The 13,936-nt window shown below is 40.3% G+C and overlaps 2 protein-coding genes across 6 annotated transcripts; one reads left to right on the plus strand and one right to left on the minus strand.

Annotated features, from left to right (window-relative positions):
• Positions 1-1,048: 1,048 nt before the first annotated feature.
• Positions 1,049-6,421, plus strand: plekhb2 (pleckstrin homology domain containing, family B (evectins) member 2). Of its 5 annotated transcripts, none has more exons than XM_010731037.3 (9): positions 1,049-1,216; positions 1,640-1,750; positions 2,250-2,303; positions 3,323-3,475; positions 3,588-3,690; positions 3,812-3,851; positions 4,041-4,127; positions 4,576-4,690; positions 4,858-6,421. In XM_010731037.3, exons 3-9 carry the CDS (start codon positions 2,267-2,269, stop codon positions 4,992-4,994), a joined length of 672 nt encoding a protein of 223 aa, XP_010729339.3. In that variant the 5' UTR covers positions 1,049-1,216; positions 1,640-1,750; positions 2,250-2,266; the 3' UTR covers positions 4,995-6,421. The 5 variants fall into 5 exon arrangements, with proteins under 5 accessions (XP_010729339.3, XP_027146449.1, XP_010729338.3 ...); XM_027290648.1 differs by having other exon boundaries at positions 1,640-1,737; XM_027290647.1 differs by lacking the exon at positions 1,049-1,216 and adding an exon at positions 1,249-1,352.
• Positions 6,422-7,555: 1,134 nt separating this feature from the next.
• LOC104919108 (vacuolar protein sorting-associated protein 4B) lies at positions 7,556-13,734 on the minus strand. The gene is made up of 11 exons (XM_010731034.3): positions 13,537-13,734; positions 11,755-11,866; positions 11,526-11,676; positions 10,124-10,179; positions 9,926-10,045; positions 9,694-9,850; positions 9,464-9,612; positions 9,289-9,370; positions 8,241-8,460; positions 8,008-8,148; positions 7,556-7,925 (listed from the first exon to the last, which is right to left on the minus strand). The coding sequence occupies exons 1-11, from the start codon at positions 13,555-13,557 to the stop codon at positions 7,824-7,826; spliced, it is 1,311 nt and encodes a 436-aa protein (XP_010729336.2). The 5' UTR covers positions 13,558-13,734; the 3' UTR covers positions 7,556-7,823.
• Positions 13,735-13,936: the final 202 nt, after the last annotated feature.

Genomic DNA, 13,936 nt, shown 5'->3' on the forward strand with positions numbered 1-13,936 from the left:
TTAACATCTCACATTTCTCTCTTATTTAAACACTCTCAAAGTTCAAACTTTCGCAGATTTAACAAAAATGAGTACAATACTATATTAGTAAATGAAACCAAAGGTCAAAACCTGTTTTCAAGGCCAAACATTTTTAACAAATTTAATTTTAATGATCAATCTACGAGGTTTGACACATAAGAAATTATTACTAGTAACTCATTTCACAGTTCCTCTGACGGTGCCGAACACAATGCGCGTTCATACTGTACAGTACACTGTAAAAAAAAACAAAAAAAACATGCAAAATTACACATAAAAAAATCTGCGAAACAGCGAGTCCGCGAAACAACATATTGTATTGTATTGTTATTTTATAGTTTTTATAGGTCAACATATTGTATTGTATTGTTATTTTATAGTTTTTATAGGTGTTTCTATCTGCTTTGTGTAGCAAAGTGGTTCTACAGGCACGTTAATGCATTCATTGGGTGGTTTCAGAGAGTTACAAGGGTCTGTAAACTCAATAAAAGCAACTGGGTACGGCAATTTATTGATATTAGAAAAATGTCATTTTTACTTTTAGATTAGATTAGATTATACTTTATTTATCAGTGGCAGAAAATGTGTAATATACACTACAGAAGTAAAATAAAACGGGCATATACAACGAACAGACAGAAGTATCCTTCAAAAAATGAACGGACAAACAACAAACAAGAGTACAGATGTGCAAAGCGAGTACTAAAGGTGAAGTGGCCATAATATAAATAATATTGCACATGGTAGTAATTGGAATGGAAATATAAATACAGATAAAAAAATAAAATAAATATAAAAGCTATAGTGAGCAGTGGTAATTTGAAACAGAAACTACAACATGATCAGGTGGTGCAGGTGTTGTAGAGTCTGACAGCGGCAGGGATGAAGGACAAAGGATGCATTGAATATACACATGTGTACGCATACAAAATCAGTGCTAAATTTGGCTGAATTATATGAAAGGTAACATGAAGAGCCGGTGTTAGGCTCTTCTTGGTGATCTGAGTCAAATGATCCGACTCCCTAAAAAGAACCGAACTTCCCTTCGCCAGCCTCCGCACGGCGTACGCTCGGTTTCGGCCTTTTTTATTTTTTATGTAGTTTTTAGGTCGAAGGAGGACATCGTTTCTTTTTGTACATCTCGCTTCCGCGTACGAAAGACATTTTCCTAACAAACGGCGTTACAAATAATCAAGTAAGTAATTAACCGCACGGCTGCTTCACTAATTAACGCCATAAGGACCAAACGCGCAGCGTGTTTAACCAGCTGATTGTGAACTACTGACATGTTTACACAAACAACGTCAGCTGACTTCGTGTGTTTGACATATGTGAGTTATTTTTAACTTATTTCAGGGTCGTCGCGCTGTTTAAGACACTTTATCTCCTGTCCGACTTGTATGAATAAGACATGAGCATGACCTGTTTGTTACCGTGCAGTGAAAAGATTAATAACATGAAGGAAAAAGGCGATTTCTGAACTAAAAAGTTGAAATCCTAAACAATTAGCTGTCTAATTTTAATGTTCATGTAATTGACATATGGTGTCTCTCTTAATGAGCTCGTATTAAGCTGCAAACTGTAATTAAATAAGAGGAAGAGCTCATTTTTATTACAGCTGATCACGAGGTTTGTCTAATCCACGCCCAGCCATCTGCCCCCAGTCTGTGTCATACTGTCTGAATTATACATATCAGTGTCAGTTTTACTGGCCAGGTGAGCTTCACAGGTAAACATAAACATGGACTATCTATCTATCTATCTATCTATCTATCTATCTATCTATCTATAACCACTTCTTTATTCAATATGAAAATGTTATTGTTGATTATAGATGGACAGATCTGGATTTAAATTAAACCTGTGATCCTGAAGATCATTACTTGGTAGAAAACTATATAAAAAAGTAAAAAATAGAAATAAGAAATAGAGCTACAATACAATATATTTTATACACAGTTAAATTAGGTTGTAGACAATGAATCGAGGTCACAACATGCTGAGATAAATAAGGATTATGCAGTAGGTTATATTACAGCATGAGTAAATTGTTTGATGATATTTACATTTTAAAAGAGCAAAAAACTAAAAGTGACCAGTGAGAATAATCATTTATAATTTACAGATTATTGTACGGGTAATGTTCCTGACATTTTGTGTCTGTGTGTTCATCACAGTGAGAATAATCATTTATAATTTACAAATATATGTGTATTTTATTGTTTCAGGTGTTGTCGTCTCCGAGATGGCGATGGTAAAGAGCGGTTGGCTCCATCGACAAAGTGAGTAACTGTATATAACACTGACACTTTATTTAACAGCATTTAAAGGTCCGTTGTGTTAGTGGCATCCAGATAAGATAAGATTTTACACAAGGTGGATATGAAATAACTCATAAAAAAGAAGTATAAAGAAAAAAGTCAAGCTGTAGAAAGTCATTTAGTCATTTGATATTCACTGTATCGAATCATAAAATAAATATGCTGTGTCATCATAGATCAGGGAAACATGTTGAACTGAAACTCGAGCTTCTTGACAACAAATCTGCAGTCAGTGTGTTTCTTCTTCTTGTGTTTGTTCTGTGTGATCCAGTCTGATCCCGCACACGGTCCATGTTGACAGATATAAAAATGTATTACAGTCACTGAATGAAGCAAATGAAGTGGATCAGCAGAGATGATGTTAGATTCTGCTTGACCCGAAGAGAAACGTGATAAGCTGATGCAGTCTGTTGCTGATGGAGCTGTTTGAGGCCTCCACAGTGTCATGCAGGGCGTGAGAGGAGTTGTTCATGATGTCCCACTTCCTCTGTGGAGTCTAGGGAGTAATCGAGATCCAGAAGCTGGCCCTCTTTTTACCCATTTGTCGAGTCTTTTTCCTGTCTCTCTCTCTCTCTCCGTGCTTCCCTTTCCCCGGCAGACGACTGCGTAGAATAAACAGTCATACGGTGTCATAGAAGGTCAAACAGGAGTCCTGCACACTCCAAAGGACCTCAGTCTGCTCAGCAAGTAGAGACGACTTTGACCCTTCTTGTACAGGACGTCTGTGTCCAAACAGTCCAGTTTATCGCTGAGGTAAACACTGAGGTGTTTGTATGACCCTACTATCCCTAAATCCTGGATGTTCACTGGTGTGGTCACCATCTCCTTCGTCTTGGTGGTGCTGATGTGGAGGTGGTTGATGACAGCTGCCACCTCCACAGCTGTCAACCGTCAATTTAACGGTGTAGATTGCAACAGTGGTACACAGACGTCATGACATTTGGTTCAGTTTGAGCTTCACCGTGATGTTTTCATTAAAGGCACCATACTGCGTCGGTGGAAGAGAAACTGGTTCGACCTGTGGGCCGACGGACGCCTCGTGTTCTACAACGATCAACAGCGGCGTGACATGGAGGACGAGATCCACATGAGAGTGGACTGCATCAACATCCGCAACTCTGCCACGTGTCAAGGTGCGTGTCACGTGTTGCGCCGCGACGTGTTCGGCTCACAGTCGCAGCGTTTAATCCACCTTTTAAATATGTCACCTCCTATATTTGTCCTGGTGTATGTTTCGCTTCTCAGAGCTGAACCCACCGGAGGGAAAGATGCGCGATGCCTTGCTCCAGATAGTGTGCAGAGATGGACGGGTGGTCAGCCTGTGTGCCGACAGCGCAGACGACGCTCTGTAAGACAACACACACACACACACATGCAGTATCATTATGTCAGTCAGATGAATCGTTGTGGCCTCTTTCTTTCTGTTGTTCTGCTTTAAGAATAGACATGATTTCCACTCTGTGTTGCAGGGCGTGGACCATGGCACTTCAGGATGCCAGAATTAACACGGTGACCTTTGCTGCATCTTCTATTCTTTGAGTTTTGATTTGTTTAACAAAGTCAAAGATATTTCTCTTTTATTGCTTCCATCTGTGTGAAACAACCGAACAAAGAATCATTTCTTAGCTCAGTTTTCTTGATGTCGTTCTCCCCCTTTCGAGTGCGGTGTCCTCATTTGTGTTATCTTTTTATTTTTAGGTGGTTGCAACTCCTCAGATCGGCTTTGGACAGGAAGTGATGGCATCTGCTCCTCCACCCTACTCAGAATATGCCTCCCCACCTCAGGTAACAGACATGAACACGACTAGAAATTAGTTTTTAAAAGGTTTATAAAGATATTGGTGCATTTCAGGCTTCAACACACTTATGTTGTGGAATAAAATGTTCAAACTCAGTCCTGTAAATCTCTCTAATTATGAGTAATGATCTACAACAGCAGAGAAACATTGATAAAGGCATAAAAACTGAAAATATTTGGAAATATTTGATTGGGATACCTACAATATGATGCCTAATTTGCACTGTATGTCACATTTAATCTCTGTACGTGTTACTACTGCACAGTTTGGCCTTGACGTGATCCTCCTTAGGGGAAAACCAGGATAACAAGCCAGACTAAAAACAACAACAAGCCTGCTGCCATCTCCTGGTGGACTAATAGAAATGTTTTAAAGCTCCACGCTTGCTGGAATCCTGCACTGGATCAACACAGTGTTTTTTTATTTTTCCGCAGGTTTATGCTCCGGGTCCGTATGGAGAATATGTTGCACCTCCACCGCATGCTACACAGATCGTATACGCTGCTGATGGGCAGCCGTACGCTGTAGCTTATCCGTACCAGTACCAAGGTAAAGAACTGTACAGTAAATCATCACATTGAATCTTAATACGGTGCTATACTTTCCATATTTTTGGTGTCACAGTGTCTTTTGCCTGTACAAAACATCAGTTTATCCAGTTTAAGCGTCATCATCGTGTGTTAAACGAGGAATCCTGTTGCTGTTGTGTTTCCCAGGTGGATACGCCGCTCCCGGAGTGAACCACGTCGTCATCCGTGAACGCCATCGTGACGACGGAGGAGACGTGGCTTTGGGCATGCTCGCTGGAGCGGCAACCGGTCTGGCGCTCGGCTCTCTCTTCTCCGTCTTCTAGTGTCCTAATTTAATTAACACTAATCTAATAGCACACAGTCCTCCCCCCCTATACTGTATCTGCAGCGTTTGGCTTCTTCTCTGTGCCATCACAGGAGCTGGAGTAAAAATGTATCTGTCGGGCTACTTCCATCTATGAAGCATGATTGTGATGGGCAGCGAGTTACTCCGTATGTGTCCAATATATACAGTAAATACTGGTAGCACTTTCTCATACGCCCTGCCCTGTGTGGCAGTTTCCCAAAGCCCTTTGTGTTGTGAATGAGTGTATAACCAAAATATACATCACCTACTCACTTTTAAGAGTTATTTAGACCACAGACTCCTTACATGTGCACTTCAGGTGTTCTCAAGTTTCTGTTTCATGGAGCACATTTGTCCTCTATATTTGCAGAATGATCTTAAAAGCCATGAATTCTGTTTGTTTTTTTTTTTTTTACAGGTTTTGTCTTCACCTCTCTGCGTACTGTACCTTTACTTTGTGTTACATTATATATTATATTACTGATTTTGTTTGTGATATTAATGCAGCGTTTCTTCAGCTCCTCAGGTTATTTGTGGTGGAGGCAGACGTGTATAGAAGAGTGCACACTAGGGATGCAGCGGATATAGATTCTGACGGTACGATTCCAGTCTGAGGGGGAAAATCCTGGTTTTAATTTATTTCACACGCTATACAAAATCAAATTTTCCGGTTGTTTTTTTGCAATGAAAATTGGGAACATGTCATATGCAGGTTTTTTGTTCTAGAGCAGTGTTTCTCAAACTTTTTACACAACGTACCACCTCAGAAAAGCAGCACCATATTAAAATACAGCAACGTAGAACCGCCGAACCTTTTCAGCTACAGACATGTTCATGCAGGAGGCAGGTTTATTTCAAATACCAAGATTATTTAGTGTCGAATCATGAACAAATCTGATTCAAGAACCAACTAACTAATCATGGATCAATGCCCTCTACGTGCATAAACGTCCGCCACAGGCTGATATGGAGTGAGATGATTTACTTTAATTCAAAGTGTGGTCATATTTTGATATTAGATGTTGTTAAATTTAAAGTTAAAGTTTGAGAATCAGTGTCCTAGAGCTGATTACATGCTGTTACATGCAGATTTATAAACGGCGCTGTGCTCCTTTTCCTGCTTTGCTGCCGTCGCTTTAATAAGTGGCAGAAATACTCGTCGTAGCTGAACCTTTAAGATCGCTGCATCCCCAGTTTGCGCACACACACACACAAAGCAATAATCAATTACATTGTAGCATTTCGAGGTACCCATTTGATGGGATCTAGTCGGGACTGATGTCGTCACCACAAATAAGTGCACGTAAGAGGAAACGCTGGCATTTATCTGATGTGCTTTGAAGTGAAAAGGGATGTCACTCCTCCTCCTTATGCTCATATATCCACACGCATTATTTATGGCCACTGTTTTTTCTTTGGCAGCTGCTGAATCGCACTTTTCATTTCATTTCAAACAAGCTTGAGGTGATATTTCGGTTTCAGCATCAGTCTTCAGTTGACCTCGTCTTTTATTATTGACGTTAAATATAACTATTCATTCACTTTAATATCCAATTTCTGCTCAACAGAAAACACTTTTGGTCAGAGACTGCCTTTATCTTTATCAGCGACGCTAACAGAAGATGTATGAATCTCGTGTTTCCAAAGGATTTCATGAAAAATGATCAGCAACGTTAGATTGATGTCATTTTTCTACATTGTTTTAACGATTACGTGAAATTAATCTCTAATTAAATGTACTAATTAAATTATGATCTAGCCTGCATTTAAGATAAATATGTGACACTTAACTAAGAGATGTATTTTAACAATTAAATATATTCACAAAGGTAAAAAAAAAAACGAGTCCTGTTTCTTTTTTTTATGTTGTTTATTTAAACCCTGAGACTTTTGTTCACAGAACATGTCATGTAGGATACAAGAAAAGTGCAAAAAAAAAAAAAAAGTCTCATTTAAGTCACCTCCGTAAACCCAGACACTTAAAGACAATTCACACCCAGTGGCAGCACAGTTTGATGATAGCGACAGCAGCAGTAACAAAAGTCAGTGAGCGACGACTCGAGTCTGAAAGCCGAAACTGTAGAAGCATAGAAAATAAAGTTCTCTGTCCAAAGATTAAAAGCATTATTGAACAATATTTTATGTTTCATGCTAAATTTAGTAACTCCTTACAAACCCAAAATGGCCCTTTTGAAGCCGGCAATGCCAACTCTGTGTGTAGTGGAACAAACATAAGCAGTAAAAGGTTGTTTACATGTTTAAAACCGAGTCAGTAGTCATACGTTTTATTATAAATTCCCATTTAAGAAAGCCCTGAAACAAATTCTGTTAAGTGCAGTACAATAAAACCCATCCTCAGATTATGTTTAAGAGGTATGTTGTGTTGAAGATGTGCTTTTACTTTACAGCACAGGCGATGGCGGTCTGTCTGTCTTTTTTTAAAGTTTGCTTTGAGATACACAAAATAAAATCATGAAGTAAAAAGAAATCTTACAAGTGTAAGATGTAAACATGAGCCTAATAATGCTATAATGATAAAAAAAAAGTGTTTAATTGATTAGTCGACAGTCAGCAGTTGAGAATGTGATTGTTGATTAATCACTTTATTCAGTTCTCCAGTAAGAACAGCAAACTTTTAAACTTAAGCTTGTTTTGTTGCTTCACTTTTTTTCACAGCTAATCCCACAAATAAGTGCTTCGAGCTCCAGTAACCTGTGATAGACCAAAATATTAATCAATTAATCAAAAGGCATAACCCACAGTGTTAGTTACAGTCCTGTTAACGAGTAGAGTGTGATCGTTTTTTTTAGCCTTCCTGTCCAAAATCCTCGGTGAACTTCTTCAGCTTCTCCAAGTCCTGCTCGTTCACCGTCGGCTTGGTGTTCGTCAGCGACCTCAGCATGTCAGCCTGCGCAGAAGATACAGAGAGAGAGGTCACGATACGCGCTGATCACTGCAGCCGTCATCTGCAGAGTCGAGTCTTTTCTCACCATGCACACGATCGGCTCCAGGAGTTTCTCCCCAGGAACGTCCATCCACGTCATCTCTACGGCGTTGAGATCATTTGGCGAACACGGAGTCAGGAGGTCTTCAACCACAACTTTGGGGTTGTTCCATGATGAGCCGCGAACCTTAATGAGCGTGTGTGTTAAAGGGGCACAAAGAGGAAAACTGGGTTAGATACAAAAGACTTAAAGGATAACAAGCACGGTCTAGTTTTTACCTGTTTGAAGTGAGTGGCTGACTGAACCTTCCTGACGGGCTGCATGAGGGCGTCCCGGACGATAATGCTGACGTCAGCTCCGGAGTAACCCTCCGTCTTTTTGCCCAGGATGGCAAAGTCCTCCTCCGTCAGGTCGTTCGGGGTGGAGCCCAGGTGCAGTTTGAACATGAAGGAGCGGGCGTGCTCCTCAGGCAGAGGAATGTAGATTCTCTTCTCAAACCTAAAGACAGACAAAAGATTCAATCAGCCAGTACAAACTTGTGTTTCTGTGTCGATTTGTTGGTCCGATATTGAGCGAGATGGCTCTGGTTGTTAATATGACAGCATCCCTACAGAAATAAGTCTGAATAGAGACTGAAATGACATGTTTTTACAGTTTAACAGTTTTATTTCTTTTCTTTTTTGTGTCAGTCCTGGACATACAGTAAATGTTGTAAATGAAGAGTGATGTCCTGGTCTCTCAGACCGCCTCAGGTCGAGTGTAACAGACTGCAGCTCAGCTTCATCCAGCCAACTGTGGAGTGTTAGCTGACCAGACTCCACCAATAAAAACTTTGCACTTTGCATATTACTTTAACTTCACAAAACTCCACTGTTCCAACAAACAAACTAACTCTGGTTTGATAAGACGGTGACAGAGACGTTTCATCCAATCACCTGTCAAATAAAGCGTCTGGCATGTCAGCTTAAGTTAAGACACAAAAACATGCAAAAATAAAGGCCAGGTTGAAAATTACTGAAGCTACCCATAACTGTTGGTTCCCTCAATTTGCTATTTTATAAAGAAAACATGCAGGGCAGTGTTCCCCGAGGACCAGGATTGAAAAACACTGCTCTAGAGTACTCCAGCTTCCTCCCACTCCCCAAAGACAGGCACTTAACAGGTTAATTGGGGACTCTAAATTGGCCGTAGGTGTGAATATGAGTGTGAATAGTTGCCTCTATGTGCCCTTGTCCAGGTTTTCCCCTGCCTCTCGGCCAATGTCAGCCAGGATCGGCTCTGATAATAATAAGCCGTTATGTAAAATGGATGTATGGTTAAACCAACCTTCTCCTGATCGCTGAGTCCAGTGTCCACGGTATATTTGTGGCTCCCAGCACCAGGATGCCATCATTATTATTTCCAACACCTGAGAGAAGAGAGACGTTTGTTACACTTCATGAACAAAAGTGTTGTCGTTCAGATTTCAGCTCAGATTTTCAGGCGATTTCTTCTCGCTCACCCTGCATCTGGACGAGGAACTCCGTCTTGATTCTGCGTGCAGCTTCGCTCTCGTTCTCGCTCCTGGAGCCGCAGAGGGAGTCGATCTCATCGATGAAAATGATGGATGGCCTGTGTTCTCGGGCTAAAGTGAACAGACTCTTCACCAACCTGGAGGGGAAAAACACAACATTTAATATCTGCTGATCATATTCACACTTTCATCATCATGTAAAGAAACCCGGGCCTCACTTTTCACTTTCCCCCAACCACTTGGACACGAGGTCGGAGGAGGAGATGGAGAAGAAGGTGGAGTTGTTGGCTTCTGTGGCTACCGCTTTAGCCAGGTAGGATTTCCCTGTTCCTGGAGGGCCGAACAGAAGGATCCCACGCCAAGGAGTCCGCTTCCCTACAGAAATGCATACTGTTATTAAATACTGTTCATCTTCAGGAGGTTTGAAGCTGTTGCTCTTGTTTTCAGCACCTGTGAACAGGTGAGGGAACTTGATGGGCAGGATCACGGCTTCTTTTAGGGCTTCTTTAGCTCCCTCAAGTCCGGCGACGTCGTCCCACTTAATGTTCGGCTTCTCCATCACGATGGCACCTGCGAGAGGAGACAAACACTTTATAGATCGAAGACTTTTCTGAGATGTCAGGAATTCATATTTAACCGCTGATTCACCTGAGAGCTGACTTTCCATCTTCTTCTTCTCTGCACCGTCCCCGTCGTTTTCATTCCTGAAATGAAACGACGACAGTCCACGGCGTTATTTACAGACTGTGACGACGCCTCCACCTGGACACTGTTGCTCTCCTTGGGTGTGTTTTCGCAGATGCTGGAGCGATCAGCTACACCTGTGCCACCCTATGAATGCCTCCCTAATCCTGCAGATGCTCTCTGGCTCTTTACACTACTGACTTACTGATTGCTACACATTTTTCTGATTCGTGTTTTGCATGAATAAATCTGTTTTCTTCGCCCACAACCTCGTGTCGTCTCCCTTCTTGTCGCAATCTTAAGTCTGTGACAGCCGAGACTTGACCCTATCATCGTCTGCTGGTAATTTCTTGAGAAGGTTCCTGAGAAAGACCAACTGGTCACCTACAAATAAAGGTTAAAACATTCTTCTTACACCCCTAAATACCAATTCTGTGCAGAGAAAACATGTAATGTTGTTGCTCAAAGGGTAGGCACTGCTGGATATCTGTGAAAAAAAAAGGATTGTTGGACTTTGGACAGATGCTGTAAACACAGCACCAGATCAAGGTGCCGAAGGACAGGGTGACCCAAAGCCCCAAAGCTGGTAGGACACTGAGCAACCCTCAACATGTTTTGTAGATCACCTTTACTTCCAGTAATTGGCACAGCTTGGTTGTAGCTACATCTTTTTTACCTGTGCACTACAAGGCGGGAGTTTTGGACAAAGAGGATGACAGGCTTGTATTATCTTGTATCATTTCATATCATATCGTATAGTTTCATCTAATTTAGTTTGCCATGTTATGCCAATTTAGGTATGTTCTTATTCCTTTGTTAATGAATATCATAATAACAGAGACAGCGTTCCTTTAATTAAATAAGTCACATGAACTGAAACATGCAAACTACAGAGAGATAAACATGTAAACAAGTCTGCAGTATAAAGTTTCCAATAAAGAATATAACTATGTATGTTGATCTCTGTCAACAGATTTCTGCGGTCTTTAGGAAGCGTTTCAAACTTAAAAGTTACCAGTTACAGTTAAGTTACAAGTTTTTATGTGCACCACTGGTTTTTACAAGTGAGTTCCCTTCGTGCCACTCGTTTCTCGTCACTCTGCTGATCTACAGATGGTGGTAACGTGCCAAAAATACAGCAATGCGCCAATAACTTTGAGGAAAATTATTCTGAAGTGAACACACAGGTTTCAAAATTAGCTTTGCACAGAGTGCACCTTTAACAAAACCAACAAGACTCAGATAAAACTTTGTCTCCAAGTCACCGAAAATTTGTTAGGAAGCAACTTTCTCCAGGTGCACCATAGAAAACGGCTGAATTTAAAGAGTCACAACAAAACACTGAGATATTATTGATCAGCCTCACCCTTTGTCATCAGACTGGGACTCTTTGACGGGCTTGGCCGGAGGACTGTTCTCCTTCTTCTTCAGATATTGCTTCAGCTGCTCGGCTCTGTCCAGGTAGTCCATACACTTGGCCCTGATGCTCTGCGCCGCCCGTTCACCCTGAGTCTCATCTGCAGCACAGTAAAAGCTCATTTAACGGATATTTAAAAAAGAAAAAAATCACACATGTGTTTTATGAAGCTCCTTACACTTGACGACATGGAGGAAGTATTGCACTGCACACTGATAACACCTGAGCGCCTCTTCGTAGTTTTTGGCTTTGTCCTCCGCTGCAGCTTTGGAGGCAAGATCGATAGCTTTCTGAGAACAAAAGAGGAAGTTCATAATTAGTAACTAGTGTGTTTATTAATGGTTAATAACTAATTTACACGTGATGTATAGTTACAAGCTTACAATACAAACAACATTTGGGTTGCCAGGTTGTGAAAATCCTTTGAGGGCTGCTGTAACTGTTGGAAATCCATTAACTAATTAACTCACTACTTAGTAAATGGTTTAAGCTATAACTTACAACTTATGAAGCTTTTATACTGTGTGCTTTATCAAGAAGTGATAGTGATGATCATTTCATAAAATAAAAGTACAAATACAACACAGTACAACAGCAGCTAAATGTACTTTAAGTCCAAACTGTGTCAATACTGATGCATAAATGTAGCATTTCACTGGTGGAGCAGGTGGAGGTGGAGCTCGTTTTAACCACTTTATGCACAGTTTGGTGCCGTGGTTCTGAACTTAGCGGGGACCAGATAAATCTGAGGTGATTAATAGGTAAAATAAAGTTATATGCACTATGACTTAACTCTAATCTGTACATTTATAGTAACGTTTCAACTATTCTGGCCTCATATGGTTTCGTTTAAATGAGGAACTGCTAACAGTGTTTAACATGTGTCATAAGTCAATAGTTTATCCCTTTAATTTAAAATATAAATCTGAAAAGTAACCAGGACCATAACTGTTATTTTATTATTACAATAAAACAATAAATATTACAATTTAACTATTTGAGGGGCAACTGTAGCTCAGTCCATAGAGATTTGGCTTGGGAACTGGAGGGTGACCGGTCCAGTATGGGACAAAAAAGCAAGGTGGTGGACTGGTGCACCTCCTGGGCACTGCCGAGGTCCCCCTGAGCAAGGCACCGAAACCCCCCAACTGCTCGCAGGGCGCTGCTCTGGGTGGCTGCCCATCACTCCATCATCTCTCTCCACATTTGCATGTGTGAAATGAAGAAGTGGAAACAAGAATTTCCCCTTGAAGAATTAATAAAAGTATCTCTCTTCTTTCTGACTTTGCAAAATAAAGTTATCTAAACCACAAAGATGCACACTGTCACACTGCACATAAAAAAGTATGTGAAGCATCTAAAAATCATAACAAAAATAAATGCATATACTGTAAAACAAGAGCTCAAAGGAGGTGACGCACATGCAGATACATTCCTAGTGAAAATGTGATTTAACGTGACCTAATTGTGCTTCAGGGGGTTTAATTTAAAGGAGGAACTTACTGGAAGAATGTTTAACAGGCTGAACAGGTTAAAGAACTGGTTTAACTAATAATATAGTTTAATGTAAATATAAAATCAGAGAAGTACCTCTAACCATAATAACATAATAACATAATAATGAAAAATAATCTGAAATGTTGCATGAAATAGAAACACTGCAGTAAAACACAGAGTACTGCAGTAACTAAATACTTCCCATGGCACACCTATAAATAGTTCAAAATGCAGATGAACGGATTTCTTCACAACCTGGCAACCCAAACTATTTCCTTAAATGTTAAAACAGTTAAAAACATTTATAAAATAAAATAAAAAAACATGAATTAATAATAAATACAGTTCAGCTTTATATCCAGGTGCTTTTACGCGCTGAATTATTATTATAAGTGATTAAAAACTTTATTTTTTTTTAAAAAGACGAACCTCTTATGTAACCGAGTCAAAGTTTGTCTCTCACCTGTAAGTTTCCACCGGCCATCAGGACATCAAACTTCAGTCTGTCCCTTCAGGTGAAACAATAAATCCTCTCACTCTGTTTTCCCTCCCCGTCAGCTGATAATTACTTTTATTTACTTAATAAAACTTCAGCCGCAGAAACATCCTGAAAGTTTCTCTCTCTCTCTTCCGCAACATAAAAAAAAGGGGCTGTCGCTTCCCTGTTGGTCACGTGACAATGTTTTGTTATCTCCATCAGCTGATGCAAGGAAATGAATCATGTCTTTGAAATCTGACAATCTGATGTGATCATTGAACTTTGCCACGGAGATGTAAATATTTAGAGTATTTTACTTTGAAGGAAACGTTACATTCATTCAAACAGGTGAGGTGTCAGACAGGTGAGACTGAAGATACTGACC

This window comes from Larimichthys crocea, chromosome XVII (genome assembly GCF_000972845.2).
Source record: "Larimichthys crocea isolate SSNF chromosome XVII, L_crocea_2.0, whole genome shotgun sequence".
Taxonomy (NCBI): domain Eukaryota; kingdom Metazoa; phylum Chordata; class Actinopteri; family Sciaenidae; genus Larimichthys; species Larimichthys crocea.